The following is a 26,554-nucleotide window of genomic DNA, read 5'->3' on the forward strand; positions in this document are numbered from 1 at the left end:
AGAAGTGCTCTTAATGCACACGGAAAGCTTGCTTTCTTTCACAGCATCTTTAACCCTTTGTTTTTTTATTTGCTATTCATGCCACTTTCAGTAAAGAAAAATTAACATTTTAAATGATGAGCATGATATTTACTGTTTGTATTATGCGATGCTAGTTTCAAATGCAAATATCAAAGCATTGAACTTACATGCGGAATCACCAAATTTACACAATTCATATTATATGGCTCCTTCCCAGAGGGTACCACAGGCTGATAGAAGAGAGAGATGCAAGCCAGACTCAGAAAACCTGGAAGAAAAAAGAGAGGATCCTGGCCCACCTCAGGGTAAAATCAGCCTAGGGAGTGTTCTGGGCACAAGGACTGTGGGGCAAGTATAGACCCTAACGGGTGCCACAGGTGTGGGGCTGTCCAGTGATGCAGGGCATAAGTGCTGGCCTGCAGCAGATCCCGGAGCTGTTCCATGGAGGAGGTGGATTTGGAGAAGTCAGCCCCATGTCTCTCTGGTGCATGGGCAAGCCCACCATGACACACAGGTGACCCCGAAGGATCTTTAAACTTCTGTGCTGGGAGGCACTCATACCTGGATTAAGGGTGGACAAGAGGCCAGACGCAGTCTCCAGTGGATGGATCACGGAGCAGGGGCTGCTAGTCTGGGGTAGGGATGGTTAATATCATTCCAGGCCCCAAGACGCTACAAGTTCCAGGCACCCACCCCGACCTTCCTGCACCCACACCCAGGCCTCGGTCGGGGATGGAGGATGGCAGAGATCACAGGGTGGGGGTGGGGAGAAGGAGATGAGTGGGGCCCAGGTGGCCAGGGAGTCAGGGAGCAGGGAGAACCAGCCAGGGAGACTGCAGCGAGCCAAGGCTCCAAGACCCTGTGCTTGCTCCATCATCTCATGAGATTTCGCTGACAAAACGCTGAAGATGTCTGTTAGGGATCTTGGAACGGAAAAGAAGAAGTATTGCCATAGTATACAATAGTCCCCCTTAATCCACTGTTTCATTTTCTAAAGTTTCAGTTAGCTGTAGTCAACCATGGTCCAAAAATATTACATGGAAAATTCCAGAAATAAATAACGTGTGTTTTAAGTAGCCAGCCATTCTGAATAGCATGATGATATCTCACACTGTCCCACTTTGTCCTGCCCAGATGTGAATCATCCTTTTGTCTAGCATATCTGCCCATTAGTCACTTAGAAGCCATCTGGGTTATCAGAGCACGTGTGTTCAAGCGACTCTTATTTTACTTAATAATGGCTCCCAAATGCAAGACTAGTGTTGCTGTCAATTCAGATATTCTTTTACTCTGCCTAATTTATAAATTAAACTATGTATAGGAAAAACATAGTATATATAGGATTTGGTACTATCTGTGGTTTCAGGCATCCACTGGGAGTGTTGGAATTTATCCCTTGCAGATGGGAGGAGACTCCTGTATATGCTAATATAATCCCTGGACTGGGAGATAGGGTTTCTGAATTCTGTTCCATTGTCCTTCTTAATTTTATATCTTTGGGGCACTGATCTTCTCGTCTACAAAATGAAGGTTTGCTCTGTGATTCCACAAGTCCAGTTATTTATTCTTTAATAAATATATACTTAGTGTCTGTTAGAGGCTGGGGAATGTGCTAAATCCTGAAATTACAGGGGTGGACAAAAGCAAAAGGCAGCTTATAATGCCATTAGGAGGAAGAATAGTCAATAAGTAATTACAAATGTAGTTCATCCCATAATAGAAGCACAGGAGGCAATGGGAGCCCCTGGGGGTAGGGAGTCTTCCTACACACTTCATCCTCTTTGAAGTGTGTATAGGAAGACTTCCCTGAGGAAGGAATGTTTAAGATGAAACTGGAAGGATGATCAAGAATTAGTTAAGTAAACTGTTTCTTGGTTTGTGGGAGGGAGAAGAACAGGTTGCACAGAGACACGGAGAAAAGGCAGAAGAAGGGCAGGGCATTCGCAGCAGAGAGAAGAGCATGGGCTGCAGTACTGACTCTTGAACAGATACTGACTATGTGAGTAACACACAGCCAATGCTAACATACTTAGGGGGAAAGAAAGTGGGTTCTGACTGACCCATGGGAATGTGATGACTTAAAACTGCAAACCAGCAGTGCGGTCTCAGAAGCAGGAAGGAGCAGACAGCAGACAAAACAAGTATTTTCCCCAAACACAAAACCTGAGATAAGGATTTGGGTTCAAGGAGTTCATTTTGGAAGGTATTGCAGGAAGCTCATGGGAATGTAAGACAGGGAAAGGACGATAGCTAATAAAGGTTGCTCTGTGGGTAACTGGAACTTATTCCTACTGGGGACCCTCTGAGAGATGGAATGGAACACTTCCTCAGAGTTGTCTCCTGTGGGGTAAGAACGCTGAGGTAGTCTCACCAACTCCCATCCTTCATTGGTTTGGGATTGCTCCAGGGCAGATAACTCCCCAGTACTGCTGGTCTGGCTCATCTGTGGGTACAGTATACTCCCAGGACCAGAGAATGCCTCATGCAGAGACCAAGGAAGCCATTGACATTTCTCCCTGAAGGTGAATTTCAGGGTGGGCTGAGAGGATGGGAGAGGGGCACAAACACTGTCTGCGACAGTGTCTGATTGAGTGGCTCATTGAGCTGAGAGAGATAGGACATGGAGATGAGGATACAAGCAAATTCTGGAGAACACCATGGCCAAAAGGGGAGAGATATGGTGATAGCTGGTGCTTTCTAGCTCTCAAAATAAATTCATAGATTCACAAAGTTTTAGCACTCAATATTTCCATTACCATCTTACATGAGAAAACTGGACCTGAGAGGAGTTAAATCACTCGTCCAAAGTTTCACAGCCACCAGGGGTCTGAGTCTCCTAACATTTGCCCCTGTCTTCTTCTTTTTACCATTACATTCTTCTTCACTAACATGGCTTTCACCTTGAAAAGAAAGAAGAGGAAGAAAAAGAAGGGGAGGAGAAGGGGGAAGGAGAAGAGAAGAAGAAGGAGAAGGAAAAGAAGAAGGAGAAGAAGAACAAATGGGGATTGGCATGATCATCTTCATCCAGACAGGACATAATCAGCCCCTGGGAAATGGATTTACAAGTGAAGACAAAAGTCAGCAGTCAGGGGCTTCCCTGGTGGCGCAGTGGTTGAGAGTCCGCCTGCCGATGCAGGGGATACGGGTTCGTGACCCAGTCCGGGAAGATCCCACATGCCGCGGAGCAGCTGGGCCTGTGAGCTATGGCCGCTGGGCCTGTGCATCTGGAGCCTGTGCTCCGCAACGGGAGAGGCCACAACAGTGAGAGGCCCGCATAGTGCAAAAAAAAAAAAAAAAAAAAAAAAAAAAAAAGTCAGCAGTCAGAATGAGAAGACCTCCACCTTCTTAAAATGTATATAAATATTTTCCTGCAAGAACTCCCTCTTTCTCCATTTTCATATCTTCTATAATTCTGAAGAAGTAAAACAAAAAAATTTCCAGAGAATTCTGCTACTGTGCTCTATATGTACATTAAGGTATATAGCATTTAAGGGAGAAAAACTGGATTTCCCCAGTTTGGTAATAAAGAGTGAGACTAAAAATTTAAGTGCAGCCATGTACCAGTAATCCTCCAAAGAATAAGCATATAACAGAGGAACAAAATTCTACTAGACTCAGATACATCATGGGCTTCTAGAAAATGATTTAAAGAGTCAAAAAATCAATATTAACACAACATGTAATCATTTATAGGAGGACAAAGTTCTCAGAACTGTATTTTACTTGCAGTCTAAAATTATATCTCGATATAGTACGAGAACATGGCTTTAGTCACTGGAGAGATTCTGCTGGCACAGAGTGATTTATTCAAGGAGTGTAGGAAGATTTGAAATATTAAAACCTTCCGTTTGAAAGGTTATTTTCTCTGCCTGGACTATAATTATATATGAAGGTAAAAATATGACATGAAAAAATAAGACATCTGCAAATTAAGGATACATTATAAGGTGAACAGAAATTTTTTTAAATAAGGTGAACAATAGAATTTTTCATTAAAGATATCTAACATACTAAATATATACTCGAATGAGGTTAAATTTAAGAGTAAGTCACTGTAATTGCTTCCATGATCAATTTTAAAAAGAAAAATGCTATAGAGGATGCTATTAGTTTAATGCTATTAGTTTGATGCTATTTAATGATGGCTACGTTTTCTAGAAGCCCAGGTAAGTTTTTGGCATATATCTCAACCTTTCCTAAGATCTTCCCAAAATGATTTACTCTGCCCAAATCTTTCTATTTAAACAGCTTCAAAGGATCATGGTTAATCTTGAATAGCTCATACATTTCTAAATTCAACTTCTGTCAGACTGATTTATGATTTTGAATTGGACTTATGTCAATTTGATTTTCGTTTCTGCTCTTGGCTGAGGCTATGCGTACTTACCATAACTGAGTTGTCACAGAGAAAGAAGATCCACAGGGACAGAGATGATATACCTCTCAAAGTGCCATTAATGGGAAATAAAAGAACAAGTCTTGTCCTTTGCTTTCAGTGGCCCATGAGCTTCAGGAAGCGGATGTCTTGCAGTACCAGGGATGAATTCGGTGTGTAGACGCCACTGAGGTAAGTAAATAGATATATCCTGTGCATTCTGGGAATGTGACAGTTCCCATAAAGTTCCTCTTGAACTTTCAAAGAATGGCTGAGTTAGGATATCATTTAAGACTCATCACTTATGACCATTAAGAGATATTACAATTGTGTTCAGTGCTCCTTACTACAGAGCAGTAGCCATTACAGTTGTCTTGATATTTCCCATTTTAACATAGACATTTTTCTTGTCCCAGGGAGAAATAGTTACCAGGGTTTGGTGGAGAAAAAATGTGTAACACAATAGTGCACCATCAGTATTCACAGAAATTTCCTAGCCAACAAACTTGAGAACTTGACAGTAAATTACTGACCTTTTTTAATACTTTGCCCTTTTAGGAACAAGATAGTAATTTTAACATTAACAACCGTTGGCCAAGATATAGAGTTCTATTTTCTCCATTTGGGATCTGCCATTATCACACATATTCCTCAAAGTCCTGTTATCACTGCTAAGCATAATTTAACTATTTTCTTTCTCTTTTTATTGTTAATTACTGTATTTGAATTCTACATATCTAAAATAAAAAATAAATATAGACTGTAGGTTTCTATTAAGGATGTCAATATTTTCTCAGATTATCATCCAACAGTGCAATGACAAGATTCCCCAAATGGTCTTTTGCTTATCTTTGATTTAAAAGCATCTGCTGAAAACATTACCTCTTTAACAGTTACAGTATAGTTTCTGCAAATTGCCACTGTTATTACCTCCTAGGAAAACACCAAAAGTTAGCTTGAAGAATATGTTTTGAAATTTTTTGAGAGGGAAATTGTTTCCACTGAATAGCTTCAGAAAACAGAACAAAAATATACCATGATTTTCAAGGACCCTGTCAGTGCCAGAAAATGTGCTTGTCTAAGTAGACCCTGAAGTACAAAACAAGACCATAAAATTTTACATTTTCTATAAACTTAAAACTATGACCATCAAAAACTCTCTGGCCACTTTCTTCACTCTGGATAGCAGCACTCAAATAATAGGGTATCCAGAGAGTTATGAAAGCTTACTCCTTACAGATCTTTAATAAAGAAAACAGCTTTGTCTTTGGACAGTTTATGTACAGTTCTCTAACTGGAAAAAATGTTCTAAGCCAATTGTAAAGGTCTAATGTCTTCCTAGAATTTTATATAAATTATATGCCCAATCCCGGAAGATGGTTCTATTGGTCTCAGAGGATCTCTGGCAGCCTTAATTCTACTTGCCAGTAGGACTCTGATATGAAATTAATCTGAATAACTTGGTGCTTCCCCAAATTATCAAATACTTGAGCACTTCAAAGCAACACGGAATTCTAGTAAGGAGCAGTGTAACTTTGTTGAACTGCAGATATTAACACAAGACAACGCTCCCGAGAAAGCTAGGCCACACATTCCCCACCTCATTCTAACAAACCGTGCACACAGTTCAAGTCTGTGTCTTGGTAAAATGACCAATTATGACAGGTTTTAGGCAATGCTGTAGAAGCAGCAAGTGTCAAAGCTCTGCCATACTACCTCTCCCATATCTATGGCTTCAAGTACCTCACTGTTCTTTGTCACATCACTGGTTGATAGAGCAGAAGGCTGCTAATAGCTCTGGGAGAAAGCAATGACTCAGTACAGAGTATTGTGACTATTACATTTTGTTTCATGTTATATCAAGAAATTTAATCACTTATTTAGCTGTTTCTTCGAGACAGATTCCTCTGACAGCTCACTTAGCGCACCAGGAGAGAAGAAGAAGAAGAATTCATTTCAGATTCTTCCTGCTCCTGACAACAGGTGTCACGGCGAAACCTGATTATCCTGGTTAGGAGTATGTTTTCCCTAAAGAGTGGAAGTGCTCACACTCTGCATGATTCTTTCCTTTCTCATCAAGCCTGACGTTTCAGTGCTTTGTTGCAAACTAAAAGCCTATGATTATACTGGACTGTGGGTATGAGATTTTGCCCAATACACAACACAATACAAACAAAGAAAGGAAAGGAAAGCAAGTGACAGATTTTTTAATGTATACTTTGTAGCTCAGGTCACTTTATGACAGGTACCAACCAGAAGCAGCAGCTGAGCCAGTTTTCAGACAACCATGGACAGCTCCTAGAATACTGGCTACCAGACCAGCCTACATAATGATAATTCAGGGTGAACTTTAACCAGAAAGCCAAGCACATTTGCTTTGTCTACCCTTTATTCCAAAATGGCCTGCATTCTCCATGGTCAAAGGTTTTGTCTAAATTCCTTGATTTATATTCTGACTTCCACTTCAAGGACATTAAGCATCTGTTTCACTTTTAGAAATGGAGACCTAACCAGAGGGTACTTGGCAGCCATGGGAAAAACAGAGTAATGGTTTGTTAGGGGTAGGGTGACTGTTGGACCCAGCTAAACTATCATTATGACCTAAGGCTTAGATTCTCCCTGGAAGTTGAGAGGTGTCAAGCATATGCACGTGTCACTGTATCCTTCTCACTCTATGCTACCCCTCTTTGTTTTATTAATAGAAGTTTAAAATTCAGGTGTATTTTTCATAAAGATAACGGCCATTGCCCTATTTACAGACTGTATCAGAAATAGGAATTTTACTCTGAAAAAGTGCTTTGAGATCATTTGTGGAAAATATCATAATCAATTTGTCATCATTTATTATACTGATATACATTCAGAAATATTATGAATGTTTTATGTACTCTGTAATTTGTTAGAAGACAGTATGTTCTCATGTAAAATACTCATTTATCTGTAACCTAAGCCCTTAGTAGAACATAGTTGGAAATATATTTCTATTTATTTATTTATCTATCCTGAGAAACTATAGACATAGATCCACTGAAGCAAGTTATGAGGGAGGGCCAGAAAAATCATGTTCTGGATATAAACAACATATTCAACTCTATACTATAAATAGCCACAGAAAATTAGTTTTAGATAAAGAGATATCCAAAGGTGATCTGACAGATCAAAAGACAAATAGTCTTTTAAAGCAAATGGATTTAATCTCACCATTTTATAATTTCCATTTCTAAATTTTTTACCTTTCCCTCCCTGGATGTAAGCATGCCTGAAATTTAGGAATCAAATATACTCTAACAAATATAAGACTTTCCCTTATAAACATAATTTCTCCAGTAACATGTAATATTAATCAATTCAAATGCTATGTAGAATGTCTGCAATATCCAACTCATGTTGTCTTTAGTAAGAAAACATTTGAAAAGTATATCAATTAAAATAAGAAGGTGACAGATGGCTTAATAAGTTAATATTAGTTAATGAATTGATAAACATGGTGTACTGGTTATCTATGGCTATATAACAAAATTAGTGATTGAAAACAATAAACATTTATCTTACAGTTTCTGCGGATCAGGAATCCAGGTGCGGCATAGCTTGGTGCCTCTGGTTCAGAGTCTTTTATGAAATTGCAGTCAAACTGCTGCCTAGAGTCAAGCTCTTATCACAAGACTGGATTCGGGGAGGATTTCCTTCCAAGGTGCATCTGGTGGCTGCTGGCAGGCCTCAGAACACCTGCATCCAAGCTCACTCACTTGTCCCTCCCCACAGGTCTGCCTCACAACATGGCAATTTATTTCTACTTTATTTCTAAGTGGAAAGAGCAAGAAAAAACATCCAAACTCAAAGTCAGTCTTTTTTCACCCAAGCTTGGAAGTGTCATCCCATATTGCTTACCATATTCTGTTCATTAACAAGTCAGTAAGTCCAGCGCACGTTCAAGGGAAGGGAATTACACAAAAGTGTGGATATCTGGGGTGAAGGTAAAGGCTGCCTTTCACATATATTGTGTTGAAACTCTCTTGGAAATATATACTCTAAGTCTCAATTTTGCTCAATCAGCAGCTATTGCTCATTTGTGATAATTGATTAAAATATCCTGTATCAGTATGACTAATTCAGTTATTTGCACCTCCTGGACTAAAGGCTCCAATAAGCACATTTAAATATAATTTATTCTTTTATATAGAGTAAGTTATATCTTCCAATGTGGGCCAGTTTTAGCACTGTAAGAAAATAATTTGAACTTTTTGTACTATTTATAATCGCCTTCACAAGTAATTTCTACTTATCAAATCATTGTTAGATGTCATTATATTGTTTGGAAATGAGATTATGAAATCCTCTGGTAAAGTATTAGTAAACTTAAGTTTAAACCATAACTCAAATCTGATGAGACTAATTTCTCTTTCAGTTTGGCAAGAATATTCTTTTGATAGTAGATAGTTGATATTCTTCAGTAGAAAGGGGTTAAATTGTAGAAGGAAACAGACAAAAATGTAAAAGACTTGGAAAACTTGATTCAGTCCACATATATCATTACCTCTAATTTTTAAAAATAAAAAATGGAAAATGAGTATCAATCAGAAATATGTATAATATCCATATCTGCCACTCATATAGCTGTCATTTAATTCATTATTTCTCAAAGTAAAAAATGTTATTCAAGTCTTGCTCCAAGTCACTCATATTATTCTTTATATAAGCATCATCAAGGATTAAATTTAAATAGTAATAATGAGTCACCACCTCTGACCCTTCACAGTTTTCTAAGGGATCTTTTTCTATATATTCTGTATCAGGCTATTACATTTTTAGCTCTCTTTCTTGAGCCAAGTAATAGTATCAGATCATCAGAATCACATTGGATCCCTACTACTTATTTATTTTTTTAAGTTAGAAGGGGTCAGACCAATCCTCTGACCCATTGGTATTTCAGAGGATGTCATGCTCATTTCAGAACATCTGTCTCCCTGACCTGTCTCTTGCCTGTGGTTGGCCCTAAATTGAAACTGTTGCATGTGACCAAAAAACAGGCTCTAATGATCACGCATATCTGCAAAAATCACACCTCATAACACAATAGTCTTCTCAAGGCTTTCAGAATACCCTCTGTTGAAATGATTTATCACTTTCAAGAATGCCATTTTAAAATTTTTCTAGCAACCCTGTAAGGCACATGCTGAGAATGCTAAGAATTAGATAATTTTAAATACATAGAGACAACTTTATTTTCCTAACTGCTTTCATTATAAAAGTAGATTTGTTTAGAGGTTATTCATAAATGATAATACAAGTTGACATAAGAATTGTTCATAAATGTATATATGTTTTATATATATATATATATATATATATATATATACACACACACACATACATTGTATATTCAGGCTTACACATACTGTGAAGAATAATGAAACTGCTTTTCATCCAAAATGATTCTGAAATGCACTTTTACCGAAGCATAAAGGACCCATGTATAAATTTATGTGCATCAAACTGCTAAGATTTACAAGTTAAACAATTTTAAAAGGAAATAATGAGTGCTAAGAAGTAAATGTCACTTAAAAATTCAAGTTCACTACATAGGACAAAAAAAAATCTGATTACCAAAAAATAACATACATTTTTAATTCCTAAGAGAAAAATAGCACTTTTAACTGTTATTTGAATTCATCAGCTTTAAATTTTAAACTGTATGGCTATCCTTTTCTCTGGTGATGATTCCTTAACGTGAAAACAAAGTTTCATTCAAGACCTTTATAAACACATAAGCGATTAGCTTACCCTGGCAATGAGAAGATTAGTGCTTTGAGAAAGAGTATCTTATGTGAGTTAGCAGTTATTTACCAGCTTTCCCCAAAATAACAACTTTCACATATAGGAACATATATTACCCAAAGATAAGAGTGTCACAGTGAACATTTTGTTGAACTGCCTACTATATTTTGCCTCTACACTGCCCTTTTGTGTGTCTTGCCCTAACAATTCAACTCAGCCATTACTCTTCCTTGATGTAACATACCACTTACCTGATTTTAACTGGGGAGAACACATAGTTTCAGTAGTTTTCCCCTCCTTTACTAACTTTCCTCCATTTCTTACTATAATTAATCTCTGGAAAAAGCCTGTATCGACAAAGCTTTAATATACTCTGCTTTCATATTTCTATGATGGTCCTACATGGTCTGATGAGTCTATATTTAAATTACAAATCTTCCTTTACTTACTATGGGGTTAAGTCCTGAAAAACCCATCGTAGTTGAAAGTACTGTAAGTTGAAAATTCATTTAATACACCTAACCTACGGAACATCATAGCTTAGACTAGCATACTTAAATGTGTACAGAACAATTATGTTAGCCTACAGTTGGCAAAATCATCTAACACAAAGCCTATTTTATGATAAAGTGTTGATTGAATACCTCATGCAATTTATTGAATATTGTCCTAAAAGTGAAAACTAGAATGGCTATATGGATTACAGAATGACTGTATATGTCTCTGTAGCAGAGCTGACTAGGAGCTGCGCCTCACTGCCACTGCCCAGGATCACAAGAGAGTATTGTACAGCATATCGCTAGTCCAGGAAAAGGTCAAAATTCAAAGCACAGTTTTTACTCAATGCTTATAGAGCTCACGCCATCGTAAAGTCAAACTGTCATAAGACAAACCATTGTAAGTAGTATTATCTGCTCCTGAGCAGTCTCTACAGATTTTTTTGTGAAAGTAAGTTAAATCTTATTAGTAACAAAGGATTACTAGCTGTAGTATTCTGCTAGGGCTGTCCTAACAAAATACCACAGACTGGGTGGTTTAAACAACAGAAGTTTATTTTATTATAGTTCTGGAGGCTAAAAATCTAAGATCAAAGTGCCAGCAGGGTTGGTTTCTGGTGAGAACTCTGTCCTTGGCTTACGGATGATCATCTTCTCCCTGTGTCCTCACATGGCTTTTCCTCTGTGCAACACGTTCCTGGTGTCTCTTCCTCTTCCTATAAGAACACCAACCCTATCAGATTAGGGTCCCATCCTTATGATCTCATTTAACCTAATTATCTCATGAAAGAACCTATCTCCAAATACAGTCACATTGTGGGTTAAGACTTTACCATGTTGATTTGCAGGGAAAACAATTCAGTGCATAACACTAGGCAACATGCTGGGATCTTAAAGGGCTGGCTCTTAGTGATGTCAAATCTTTAGGGTCCCACCGGAAACTCTATGCTTCATCTAGGATTCATTCAGCTCTAGAAGGCCTGTGGCTTTCCATTTGCTAACCCCATCACAGATCTTCAGCTACCTCTGGACTTGTGTCTTGTTATATAGACCAAGTATATATGGACTCATGTCTTTGCATAATTGTAGCAACCAGTGGCACTTCTAGAGTAAACTCTTGTAACCTTTCCTTTACACTTCAGGAAATAAAGCAAATCATTTACCAGTCACTCACAGAAATCCAGGGTACTATCCTATAAGGGTACCACTCCCCATCACATAAATATCCATCCATACATGTAATATTTGGAGCCATCTGAGTAAATCAATCATCTATTCATTTACCCATTCACTTATCAACTACTTATTGTTGAATGTGCTAGTCAATATCCAAGACTCTGGGAATTCAGAGACAAGGAAGATAAGGTCCCTGTCCTTGAACAATACATAAATGAGAACTAAATTTGAACTTCCAAAATTTGGACCTTTGGACCTAAGTTTGAAGTACATAATCACTATCTCAATTTCAATACCATTAAAAGGTGGATCAAAATTAAAATTCTTCCAAGTCAGGACTCCTGCTAATCCATACAGTGCCTTTGTACAAATTAAAACATGGGAACCCCTCATTTTTTAATGCCAAAATGGGAACCCCAGTTGGCTCAGATTGATACATGAACAATGCTGTTGTACAATAAGCACCCTTTTCTTCAAGGGGCACAAGGTAAGCAGGACACCCATGCAGGATTTTGGCCACCTATAGACCCCTCAGTTATACCCTCTTGTCCACAGAACATAAACTGCACAATCAATCATACATGGCAGTCGTCTTCTAGGTGGTGGGACTTAGAATGTATTGAGGAGCAACACAGACCTCCAGAAAACATTCCAACTTAATGCCACCCCTGCAATCCAAACAATTAAGCTGAGAAGATTAAAGTCTAGGAGATTTTGAGGTCAATCCAGAGATCAGGGAGCATAGTCAGGAGAATCCAAAAGTCAAAAAATGTGAATAGCTATGAATTCCACAGCAATGAAATGCCAGCAAGCTTTGTGATTGATTTTATACCAGGGATCTCTTTCATCTGCTAGAGAAAAAAAGAAAGGTAGAGTACCTTTATAGCATGCTTGTCCCAGCCATCTATTTTCTGGGTTGGATTACAAATGAACAGAGACCTAAGCTATGAATGCCATGTACATTATGAGTACTTACTAAATGCAAAGCAATAAAATCCTACTTTATGCAGAGGAAAATAGAGAAAGTGAGATTTTTTCTTTTAATCATCTGGGTAAAAATGACTAATCTCTACAGTTATGGAAACAATTACTGGGTGAAAAGGGGCAGTCTCAAAAGTGTCCTGCATTCACTATTCTAAAATATCTCCATATTTCATTTATTTTAGTTAGTGTTTTTCCAGTAGGCATGCATGACTGCATGTCATCAATTTGGTGAGTGAGAAGTTTGATAACACCATTTTTCTATATCATGAAGATAAATACACAACTTAGCTTTAGGCTTATAATTAAATGAACCACAAAACTCATTTATTAAAATACATTTCAGATTTTTGGACAGAAATTTATTCATGTTCAAAGGCAACAAGAAATTATTGTAAAGGTTATTGAACTGAAATTTGTATTGATATTATTTTTAACCCAGAAAAAAAATGTTAGTAAAACCTGTACTCTCTTAACTATAAGTCATATTTAGGTGGACAAATTATAATAAGAGTAATAGAAAATATCTCTGGTAATATATGTTGACAAAATATGAATAACATTTTTAAAATGTGATTAAAATCAAAACCACTGCAATATCTATGATCATACAATAGCACTAGATTCTAGGGCAATCATCTAGCATCTATATTCTAGACTATCACAACTTATTCCCCCTTCCAGCAAGCACACTTGTTCTTAATCTTTCTCACACCTATTCTATCTTAATTTTCTACTAATATTTTACACTTACATATACACTCTTTTTTTCCTCCAAAGATAGAATTGTATACACACACACACACACAAATATATATTGATCTTTCCATTGAAAATATCTTATGAATACCTCTCCATATTAACACAAAGAGAACTACTTTATTCTATTAAAGGACTGTATGATGTTCCATTGTATGACTCTCCTATGACTTCTCAGTGCTCCACTGAAAGACAGTTTTAGTTTTATGTACAACCCTGCAATTAAGTTAACATATGTCTTTATGTATTCACCATGTACCATATTTTTTCCATATAATAAATTTCTCAAAATAGGATTGCTAAATCAAAAGTTTTTATGAGATTCTTGAGACCAGGATTTATTTGTAGATTCTCACAGGATTCATATAACACTCTAAAATACAGTGGTTACTAAATGGTATTAGTGGTTGACTACACTGACCTTTGTAAACAATCTGAACAGATACAATTGAATGGCCATTTCACTTTTCCCTACAACAATAGATTCTCCACAGCCATCTAAATCTTCAGTTTAGGAGGTTCTGCTGATAGGCAACTCTTTATTGAAAAGCAATGCTTTATTCTGTTTGATAGAAAGGAAAGCCACACTCCACTGTAACTGAGTGAGCACTAACATCTCATGATTTTACAGCATTATTGAGAAAATACAGCATGTATTAGGTGAGTGCGGTATACTTGAAAGAATATTGTCTTAAGGCAAGCCTGTTGCTATCCAGATTTGTCACTGCGCCAGTACTCTGTAGCACACAGCTTCTTCATTCATAAAACAAGATAAATGAAATAGACAAATTCTGTGGTCCTTTCTGATTCTAAAATTCTCTACTATAAATCATGTCAATAAAGATAGCATTGGGGCTTCCCTGGTGGCACAGTGGCTGAGAGTCCGCCTGCCGATGCAGGGGACATGGGTTCGTGCCACGGTCCGGGGAGATCCCACATGCTGCGGAGCGGCTAGGCCCGTGAGCCATGGCCGCTGAGCCTGCGCGTCCGGAGCCTGTGCTCCGCAATGGGAGAGGCCACAACAGTGAGAGGTCCGCGTACCGCAAAAAAAAAAAAAAAAAAAAAAAAAAAAAAAAAAGATAGCATTGCCGTACTATTCAACTTTTAAAATATTCCTTCTGTTTTGATTGAAAATGGAATTATTAGAAACCTTTTTTCCTAAATTCCTTCAGATTGTATAAAAATGGGGATAAATGTGCATATATTCTCTGTAATTTGTGAACAGTCAAAATGGACGTACTGATTCCTACTACAGTGTTTTTGTGAAGATACAGAGAAAGTACTTAGAATAATTTGCATAGGGCTTACCACATACAGCTAATCAGTGACTACCACTTTTCTCATTATAATCATTGGAGAAGGTTTAGAGCTTATGTGTAAATGCTGTATCACTCTATCCTGTTTTAAATTATAAAATTATTCAGAATAGCAGAAGTAAATAATGAATCATTATCAAAAAATTTTTATGACACAAAATACATGGTGTCCAGTTCCTTTCATAAAAAAATAATACTTTCAAACATATTTATTCCTGAGCTAATATTGAGAGAGCACAAGAACTTAAAAAGAATACACTTACTGTCATCAATCATCGTCGGTGTCTAAGCCATTAACTGAAAGAAACCTGTGTTATATAACTTAAGTAACAATGGCAAACCACATCTTTGGTGGAAGTGGCATCCCAGGGTTCTAGCACTTAAAATAGTTACCCCAAGTATATATAAAGATCAGCACATGTATGTTTTATGCACTTTATTATTTCATAAGATTTCAAACTGCACCATACTACAGCAAGAAAGGATATGAGTCAATCATTAAATTTTTTAGAGGTAGAAGATTCAAAACTTTGATCCAATTTAAATCAATTCTCTCCTAAGGTACAATATACACACTGTCCATATTGCAACCAAACACCACAGAAGTTTTGTCTACATTCTTTCTGCTGCAAATGAAATTCTATCCTCTCACCTTTGGGAGCTTCCCATGATGTTTTTTCTGCATAGATTTCCCATCCTCTTGTAAGATCATAGTCAGATCTGACCTTCTTTACAAGGCAGTCACAATCCTCCTGCACTTGGTTTGAGATGCTAACACAGTTGACCTTCAATGACTGAATGTGGCTCTGCCACTTTATCTTGAATCCACAGAGGCCCTAAAATCCAAGTCTCTTTTACTCTAACCATATCATGGGCTTCTTACTATTCCCGCATCAGTTGGTCAACACATATATACATATTTGGAACTGAATCCAATCAAGTCAGTTGAATTGAACATGACTCTTTATTCAACCTTTAAGAATATAAGACTCAAAATTAGTAATTATTCACTGGCCTCCACTAGTAGTGGAGCTTGACAAAAAATAAGCTATTAAATGAACTACAACTAAACTATTAAACAAATTATAACTCCCCTCAACTTTGTTCCTTAAGTATTATTTGGAACCAGGAGAGTTTGGAGACTTGAGGAAATTCTAGTCCCTAATTCATTTTATTAACAGTATTATTGAGTGCATCCTAAACACTAGCTACATAGGAGTGAAAAAGATGGACATTCCCCTAACAATCAGAATTTTTCAATTTAGTGGAGTAAAAAAAAACCCTAAATAGATAATTATAATTCACTCTCACAACAGGGTAAGTAGAAAGGGTTGGGGACTCCCTGAAGGCTTCTAAGAACCATCTAAAATGTGATTAAAAAAAAAAAAAGGACAGTGGAAATGAGCCAGAAGACACAGATGCAAAAGGAGGAGTGGTAGACATAGTTGCATAGCTATGGGAAAGCAATAGCAGCAAGGGGCTTGTCAGAAGATAAATCCATGTAAATTTTTTTATTCCCTGTAGCAACCGCCAAGGGGCCTTCTTGGGTTCAACTAAACATTTGTACTTACAAGACTAGTGCCATGCCACCCAGAAGGACATAGGATAAGAACCACAGCTTCCTGGAAGAAAATAGCAAGCTTCCTCTCAAGATCCCCATAAAATGAGTATGGAAGATAACCTAGCTAAAAAGCCTCATGTCCCAGAGGAGCCAATATCTCTTGTAGCAAATCCACTAAGGGCGTTCCCAGGAACAAGAGTCACCACACTCAGGAAAGCTCAATGTTAATTTGCCAATCAGGGGTAATTTTTCCACAAGCAAGATTGCCTAGACATACAGTCCACATCTTAACAGAACTAGACTAACCAGCAGTCATAATCTCATGCAGAAGTGGAGTAGATTTTGTTAACCCTCTGCCCACAAACCCTCTCTGATTACTTCTGGGTAGAACAGTGTTCCAGGTAGTGGACACAGCACGCAGAAGACTGTGGGAAAGGAACAAAGGGTAAATTCCAGGGTCTAAAAAGAAGTTCATAATGACTGGAGTATATCGGCCCTTTATAGAAAAAGTTTGCAAATCCCTATCCTAGAGTCTGAGAGTAGCCTGAGCTATAGATAAGACACAGGACTTGATTATAAAATTGGGAGAATTTCAATGAAGCCTGAATTTGCAGCCTTCACCAAAATCAGGGCCCTGATAGAGAAGGACTGAGACTTAACTCTGTCATAGTTCTGGATTCTAGGAATTCAAAACATATTGGCAGGGCCATACTCTCTGTCTCTGAAGATGCTAAAGAAGAATCCTTCCTTATCTCTTACAGCTTGTAGCAGTCTCCAGTAATCCTTGGCATTCCTTAGCCAATGAATCTTTCACTCTAATCTCTTCATCTGACTTTGCATGGCTTTCTCCCTTGTGTGTCTATGTGTTAATTTTAAATTGCCCTTTTCCTTTAAGGACACCAGTCACTGAAATAAAGCACACCGAAATCCAGCATGATCTCATTTTAACTTGATTATATCTGCAAAAACCCTATTTCCAAATAAGGTCACATTCACAGATTCTGGGTGGACATGAATTTTAAGGGAATACTATTCAACTCATTCACCTTTACATCAATAATTAAGCTCTTATCTCAGCATGGCCTAAGTAGGAAAATGCTGGTCCTGCTAAGGAATAGAGGGATTATACTTAGAAGGAGTGACAAAACTTGGTTATTAAATACTGGCATGACCAGGGAGAGCGTGGCTTAGGAGTGGATTCTGGGGGTGTTGGACCATAGGATAGTGGAGGTTGGAATATAAGATTGAGTAAGGTAGAGTTTTATTGATGTGGGGACACTCAGGATTTAATTTCCTGACAATAGACCTTAGAACCAGTATTAATACACTACTGGGGTGGCTCTTTGGAATTTGAAATACTGGTAGTCCACGTTAAATGAGGTGGAAAGAGCAGCACCACCTATGCAGAATGGAGAATGCAGAATTCTAAATGAGGAAAGGCTCAGAAAGTGAGCATGCTAGATTGAATCTGTTATATAAGATCCAAGACTCCACCAGCTGGTGGCATTCACTGTTTACAGAAGACAAAAAAGAATGTGATGGTGAGGCAGTCACCAACATTAATCAGAAGCTCAGCAGCATAGGCCAGGACTGACTAGAAAAGGTGCTGTTACAGATAAAATACTGGGTTCCCAAGTATCAATGGATATGAAAGGATTCCAGAATAACAAACCCAGAAAACAGCACAAAACCACCAGAAACAAAGTTAACTTACTTATTATAATAGCACCAAGATCAAATGGCAAGTGGGGACATTGACCTTCAGGGACATATATGTAATGCCTATTGACCATGGTTTTACCAGGGACAAGATGAATGAAGAGTCAATTTGATATGGATGATATAATAAAAAGAAGTCCAGAATGAATGATGTCAGCTGCCCTGATGGAAAGTTATAATCAGTTGTCCATTTTCCAGACAAGAGCCAGTTCTCACACTGTGACCCATCAATTGAAGGAATAGTTGTGTCTTCTTGAAGGACTCTTCAAATGCATGGCAAGTGTATACACTTTAAATTCCCTTTCTTTCCCAAAGGGTCCTATGGACATTCGCTTGGGTAATCATACACGGAAGAAAAAATACTAAGAGCTCTTGGATACAGAATCAGACTCATGCTGATATCCAGCGACCCAAAGCACCATCATGGCTCCACTATTTACAGTAAGGTCATATGGAATTCATACAGCAAAAGTTCTGGCCCAGGATTATCTCACTTTGGGTCCAATGTATCCATGGACATATCCAGCTGTTATCATCTCAGTTCCTGAATGCATAATTGGAATGGACAAACTTAGCAGGTCCCAGGATCTTCACATTGATTCCTTGACACATGGACTAAGAGCTGACAGAAAGGCTGAGAAGAAGCCCCCATCCATCACAGTTCTTAAAACCAATGAGCACCATACCCTGGGTAGAATGGCAGAGATCAGGGCCATCCCCAAAGACTTAAATGAGGCAAGGGTAATGGTCCCTACTATACCACCATTTAAGTCACCAATCTAGTCTCTGCAAAAACCAAATGAATCAAAATGGAGCATAGTGTAGTCACCCAAGCAGTAGCCCCAACTGAAGTTGTTGTTCTAGGTATGGCATCTTTACTAAAACAGATCGACTAAGCCTCTAGTTCATGGTATGTGACTTTTGAGCTTAGTGTATATATTATTTTCAATATCCATCAGGAAGGAGCATCTGAGGTAGTTCACATTCACCTAGGACAGGCAGCAGTGTGTATTCCCGTTCTTTGCTCCAGAGATATGCTAAATTGCCTGCTCTCTGTCACAGTAAGTCCAAAGACAGCTGGCTCATCTGAACATTCCACAGGACATCATGTTAGAATGATGGCACTAAGCTAATCAGATCTGGTGAGCAAAGAAGGACTCTGGATACTCAGGTAAGAAGTTGGAAGTATTCCAACCAGTGGCTGGAATACTGGTGTAGTTTTAGGAGTCTAAAAGTTTGAGACTTGCCAGACACTTCATGCAAGGTAAAGTAAGAGCTACCTCACCTTGCACCTCTGACCCTAGATGAATAAAATGAATGAATAAAACAGTTTGCTAGTAGACTTCTTCCAGTTTCAGAGGCAGCATGAACTGCACTTGAGAGTTTAGTTCTGGCTCATTTATCAGATGACCCAGAAGGTTTCCCAGTTTTGAATGGATCCCAGGGTGAGGCCAGAAAGGGCTCCACAGCTGAGTCCAACCACTCCCTTTGGAATTTTGAGAGATTTCCTAGTGATAATACACAGAATAGCAATACATATAGGATACCTTTTTTTTTTTTCAGACAAATTCCTCTATTGTTCTCTATTCAAAAACCTCAAATACTCTACTAACAGCAAGTACATAATCCTTAGTGATCAATGGACTTCTCTCCACTCTGGCTTTGTCACATTACAGGCGTCTCATAGCAAAGCAATTTTAGAAAGGGCCAGGATCAGTAGTGAAAATGAAGAGTTGCTTATGTGACTAACTTATTTGAATGTAAAAGTGAGAATAAAAAGAAATGAGAAAAAGTAACTTCATTGTAAAAACAAATGAGGGTGGAGTTACTTTTCATCTTTTCTTTCCCTCATTATGACTCTATTTCCATCTATTTTATGCAAAAATGTAGAGTGTTGTTTAAATATTTTCCAAGGTAGGTAATTTTTAAAAAATATTTAGTATTGGGCTTCCTTGGTGGCGCAGTGGTTGAGAGTCTGCCTGCCAATGCAGGGGACACGGGTTTGAGCCCTGGTCTGGGAAGATCCCACAGGCCGTGGAGCAACTAGGCCCGTGTGCCACAACTGCTGAGCCTGTGCTCTAGAGCCCACAAGCCACGGCTGCTGAGGCCCACGCACCTAGAGCCCGTGCTCCGCAACAAGAGAAGCCACCGCAATGAGAAGCCCACGCACCACAACCAAGAGTAGCCCCTGCTCTCTGCAACTGGAGAAAGCCCACATGCAGCAATGAAGACCCGATGCAGCCAAAAATAAAAATAAATAATTTTTTTTAAATATATATATTCAGTATTTATAACCAAATGCTTTAAAGAAAATAATATGATAAAATTTGATCTATATATTACGTAAATTAAAACATGACAGTCAATAACAATCCACATTCATATAGTTTTTAATTTCCAGCTGGCAAAGCATTTTAGCATATAAAATAAATAATTTAACCAATATATCTATAAAGAAGAAATGAGTGGATACTTTTATTCATTTGGAGACTGAAATCAAAGTACAGAGGTTTTCTGGACAGACTCAAATAATTTGAAGTGAAGCCATCTATTAATATACTTTATAAAAGTGCATTAGGCCCAGCTGGTATGTTATACGAAATAAGAATTTCTATCCACTTCTATTTTGGCACCTGAAAGGATTTATTTATGCTTCTTAAAAATAGTCAAGCATTGTGCTAGGCCTGGGGATTCTAAAACGAATAAGACGATAGTTCTGCCCTTAAGGACACATACACACAGTTATATATAAGGAATTATAACTACAATAATGATTATAATTATGACATGGTATACTCTCAATATAAACAAAGTCTTTGCCAACAACAACAAAAAGTAGTGATGAACTCTGAATGAGGTTATATAAGACTTACAAGGAATAGAAGAAGCCATTAAAACTGAGGAAGAAATGATCTGGGAAGAGTGGTAGGCGAAGGTCTAGGTTCGTATTTTTGGTAGAACGACATTAGTTTTACTGTGAATACTAGAAATCAAAATGCCCATAAGATACAAATAACACCTACCAGATCCTCACATTTTCAAAGTCTAACAAAATATATGACAAACTTTGTAATGGGAAAAAGAAACATTTTTGACAAGTTAACATGGGATATTTAAACGTGCATTTTATTTTATGGCACTGTCTTGCATTACATCTCATGTATTTGTTTTATATCTATGCTTTTTATTACCTTGGGGATAAGCATTTATATGAAGAGCATCATTTCTCCTAAAACACTAGTAGCAGCAGTTGGCATTTAAAACTACTCTAAAGAATCATTTTCATAACCTCTCTTTAGGGCACTACATTTTAGGAGTAGAAAAAGTTCGAGGAAAATAAAAGCAGAAATGTGTCTAGAGAAGCAAAAATTAGTGAGAAATCACTCGGTGAATATCAATCACATTCTACTAGCAGAGTTTGAGGGCAACTAGATCTGAGGTATCCATCTTTATGTAAGGTACACTTTACGAAGCTCATTTGAAACCAGGGAGCTTACTACAAAGCTACAAGTTTGATATGTTCGTATAATAAAAGAATTTCTATCTCACTACCCATACATGATAGCAACAATATAATATACGTCAGCATTCTTTATAAGATATGGAAGTCTTGCCAAATGTAATAATAAACATCATTGCTTGCTCAATAATATATTGATTTTGAATAATGAAATAGAAATTATCCAATAAAAACTATGAAAGAATATTTTGAGTGCTTATTCTGTGTCAAGCACTGTGATAAGTCCTCTGCACACATTCTCTTATTTAATCTTTTCAACCACTCACTAGTGGTAAGTAGGATCCTAAATTTACAACTGAGGAAACTGACCTAGAAATGTAATTTGACTTGTGCACAGAAATATAAGAAAGTAATATAGAGAAGGTAACATACAAATAATACAAAGACCTGAACAAAAGCAGTATTAATATCAAAGACCCAGATATTAATCATAAGAAATTAAACAACCATAAGAAAAAAATGACCCAATAAATAAATGAGAAAAAGGTTTGAACATACACTTCACCTAAGACATATGGTTGGCAAAGAAGTATGTGAAAATATACTCAGCATCATTAATTATTATGGAAATGCAAATTAAAAATACGGTGAAATACCAGTATACACCTACTAGAATGGCTAAAATTTAAACTTTAAATTAAAATTAAATGACAATTGAAACTAACACAATGTTGTAAATCAACTATACTCCAATAAAAATTTAAAAATAAATACAATAAAATAAAAATTAAAAAAATGACAGCAGCAAGTGTTAGCAAGGATGTGAAGGAACTTGAACTCTCACACACTGCTGGCTGGAATGTAAAATGGTACAACCACTTTGAAAAACAATTTGAAATTCCTTAAAAAGTTAAAGATTCATGTGTCATATATGATCCAGCCTTTCCAAACAAAGTATTTACCCAAGAGTAAAGAGAGCATATAACCACACAAAGACTTGTACAGGAACGTCCATAACAGCATTATTTTAATAGCCCAAAACTGTAAACAATCAAAATGTTCATCAGTGGGTAAAAGGATAAACAAACGGTGGTATGTCCTCAGCAGTGGGATACTATTCAGCAATGAAAACTATTGATACACACTACAATTTTGAGTGGATCTCTAATTATGCTGAATGAAAGAAATCAGGCAAAAAGGTATACATACTGATTCCATTTACATGAAATTCTAGAAAATGCAAACTAATCTATTCAGTGAAGAAAAGCAGATCAGTGGACGCCTGGGATGAGGTAAAGCAGAGAGAGGCAGAAAAGAGGTATTACAAAATACAAAGGGGCATGAGGAGACTTTGAGAGGTGATGAATATGTTCATTATCTCAATTTTGGTGATGATTTCAAGATGTGTATATATATATATATAGATATAGATAGATATATGTCAAACTCTAGCAAGTTGTACACTTTAAGTATCTTCAGTTTATTTTATGTCAATTTTACCTCTATAAGCTGTTAAAAGTGTGTATATTTACTTTGGTGCATCTGCGATATCTATTTTTTTATGTTATTTTAATCTGTGAGAATTAACATCAACATTTTAACAATGGTTCTTTCTGGGTAGAGGAAGGATTAGGAATGTTTTGAATTTTCTTCTGTGAGTTAATTATCATTTTCTCAATACACTACAACAGTTATATATATTCTTTTAAAACCAAAGGCTATTTTAAATTGTTTTAATTGTCCTTTTAAAAATATGTATCTACATCATAGATATGTATCTACATCAAAGTAACAAGCTTAGAGCTAGTTTATATATTCTTCCTACATTTTGTATATCTGATTTTTTACAATGAAGATAAATTTTGTATCTAAAAATATGTCCTTTTAAAAGAAAGCATTATCTTACTACAGACTCTTTGAAAATCTGCCCAATATACTGGCAACTATTTCCATACTTAAATTTGTTAAAGTAACCCGAAAGTCAATTTATAAACATCCTCTTTGGGTGTAGACCTTTATTTACTCTCAGATGAATTGGTGGTGACTTTTGTTTTTCCCTATTTCACTGCCTTGCCTCTCCCATCCCTTGGTCCTTGGACAGAAAAAGGTCAGAGAGGGAGGGCAAGTGTGGCTTGGCTCCATCCTTTCTTTTGCAGCGTCTAGTTTTTGACAGTACTTTTAACTTATGTGAAATAGTAAATTACAAACGCCCAAGAGAAGAAGTCTTTCGGCGACGACAGGTGCAATGTTTGTAACTGTCATCTGCCTTTTCCCAACCGCTACTGGCGCGCGCCCCCAGCCTCCCTCCTCCTGGAATTCGGTGCCTCTGGAAGGGGCGTGTGACGCAGTCGCCGTCACCTAGAGCTGCATTCTGATTCAGATCTTACGCCCCGGCGCGCTGAGCCGGCCTGGCCTCAGTTTCCCCACTTCTAAAGAGAAGGGGCCATGCTGCCCTGTTTCTTGTTCCTCTCCAAGCACATCAGCACTTCGTTGGTGTCCTTGCGCAGGGCGCGCCACGGCTTCGCGCTCCCGCCGCGCTGGGTCCCCAGGAGGCCCTGGGGCTCCCCGCCCGCCGCCCCCGGCCGCCTGCTGGCCGCAGCCGCGTCCTCGCGGGGACCAGCAGGACCAGCCGGCGCCTCCTCCAGCGTGCGCCAGAACTTCCACCCGGACTGCGAGGCCGCCATCAACCGCCAGATCAACCTGGAGCTCTGTGCGTCCTACGTGTACTTGTCTATGGCCTATTACTTCTCCCGAGATGACGTGGCCTTGCACAACTTCGCCAGATATTTTCTTCGACTGTCCCGGGAGGAGACCGAGCACGCGGAGAAGCTGATGAGGCTGCAGAACCAGCGGGGAGGACAGATCTGCCTACAGGACATCAAGAAACCGGACCAGGACGACTGGAAAAGCGGGCTGAATGCCATGGAGTGCGCTCTGCTCTTGGAAAAGAATGTGAACCAGTCGTTGCTGGAATTGCACACTCTGGCCTCAGACAAAGGTGACCCCCATTTGTGCGATTTCCTGGAAACCCACTATCTGAATGAGCAGGTGAAGTCTATCAAACAACTAGGTGACCACGTGCACAACTTGGTTAAGATGGGAGCCCCGGATTCTGGCCTGGCAGAGTTCCTTTTTGACAGACATACCCTTGGAAATGAAAACAATCAGAACTAACCCATAGGCTGCCTTCTCCACCGCCCAGGGTGTGCCAGGACCCAGAGGCAGCTGCTTCCTCGGCTTATTTTACGGACAGTGTACAGAGATCTGTGGTTCAAACCATAGTTTTATACCAATTGTTCCTCCTTTCCTTTTATATTCTTCTGGTACAATGTCCCAATAAAGTGATTTGTAGAGAATATGTATGTAGCCCCACGTTAACAATGGCTTTTTGCCCAGCCATCAAAATAATTTTCCCAGCCCAGGATGAGATGGTATAAAAAAGACTGCAAAAAAAAGCTACTGAAATAGATGCAAACTAAATTTCTCTGGTTACCAAACATCATTCCAGACCATGACCCTTCACTAAAATTCCATGATATTTAAATCAACAAATGCCTGTTATTTTCAAGACCTTATGTTAAAGGCTAGAGTGGGAAAATGTGTAAGATAAATATGCAAAGAACTATAACAAGATGAAGAATATATAATACTTAAAAATCATACATACAAAATTCTATAACAAATTTGTGATCTGTTTTTGAAGGATTATCTTACTACAGACTCTTGAAAATGTGCCCAATATACTGGCAACTATTTCCAGTCCCAGATTTCTCCAACCTGTGATCTGTTTTTGAAGGATTTTGTGATCAAATAAATTCAAGAGAAGCTACAAAAGGTATCAGTGTTGGTCTTGGAAAGTCACAATGTATGTTAGCATTCTAAGGGCTCTGGGAAGTCTTGAAATTAAAAACAAAAACCAAACAAAAAATCTTGGATCATTTTTTGTTTAGCTCAGTGTTTCCCAAACAAACCCAATCTCAGCTAGCTTTTTGTGCATGTGTTTTAACAATGATAATATAACTATACAGATATGTCTGATAAAAGACTATACAGACTCCATTTTAATATACCAAAACGAGTGAATACACTGCAGAAAACACCTTCCTGTGGCCTTTAAAATGGAGTGGAAAGAATACTGGGATGGAAAATTCAAGAAGGGATCCAGAATGAAGGAGGCATCAGCTGGGCAGATGTTTTCTTGGAGGGGGGAGGTGCAATAAAGTGAGTAGGAGAATATTTGGTCAATGGGCCTTCGGCTAGACTAAGAGTGCTGGGTGGTGTTTGGAAAGATGGGCTAGAGCATAACTATGGAGGTGAAAAGGAAGGGTTAGGTTCAATTTGGTGAGCAGTGGCAATGCTTCAAAGGGCTTCCAACAGAAGAATGCTATGCTTAAGTGTTGAGCAATAAGAAGTGTAGTTGTACAGAATAAAAGTCTGAAAACAACCTCAATGTTGCTGTTAGTTTGGGTCCTCTGAGAAACAGATGCCAAGATGGGATTAAGTGCACAAGAAATTTATTAGGGGAAAAAAAGAAAGGACATTGAGAGAAAATGGGAAAAGAGCTGGGAGAAGCAGGGAGAGCCTTCAGACTCCGTGTGAATCTGATTCTGAGGGAAGGAAGAAAGGAAAGTGGTTTGCAGTGCTCCAGAAATTTCTGCAAGGCTGTCTGGGAGACCTCCAGCCAAAATCGCTCATCAGAGGAATCCTAAGTGTCCAAATGGGCCTGCTTAAGTACATTTCCAGCATTCAGTTATTGACTGGGAGTGACCCACAGGAAGTGCAGCCTTGCAACAAACTAAGAGATGAATGGATTTTAGAGCACGGCAGCTGGGGTCCTTGGGAAATTGTACACCCTGCAGTACCAGATCTGAAAGATACACACACACACAACTGCACAAACTCAACAAAATGGCT

The 26,554-nt window shown here is 38.2% G+C and overlaps 1 protein-coding gene across 1 annotated transcript; it reads left to right on the forward strand.

The window, feature by feature from the left end:
• Window positions 1–24,085: 24,085 nt before the first annotated feature.
• FTMT (ferritin mitochondrial) lies at window positions 24,086–24,814 on the forward strand (the record flags this gene model as incomplete). Its single annotated transcript, XM_082651536.1, has 1 exon — window positions 24,086–24,814. One exon carries the CDS (start codon window positions 24,086–24,088, stop codon window positions 24,812–24,814), a length of 729 nt encoding a protein of 242 aa, XP_082507662.1.
• Window positions 24,815–26,554: the final 1,740 nt, after the last annotated feature.

The sequence above is a fragment of the Grampus griseus genome (assembly GCF_964374135.1).
Source record: "Grampus griseus genome assembly, chromosome: 3".
Taxonomy (NCBI): Eukaryota; Metazoa; Chordata; class Mammalia; order Artiodactyla; family Delphinidae; genus Grampus; species Grampus griseus.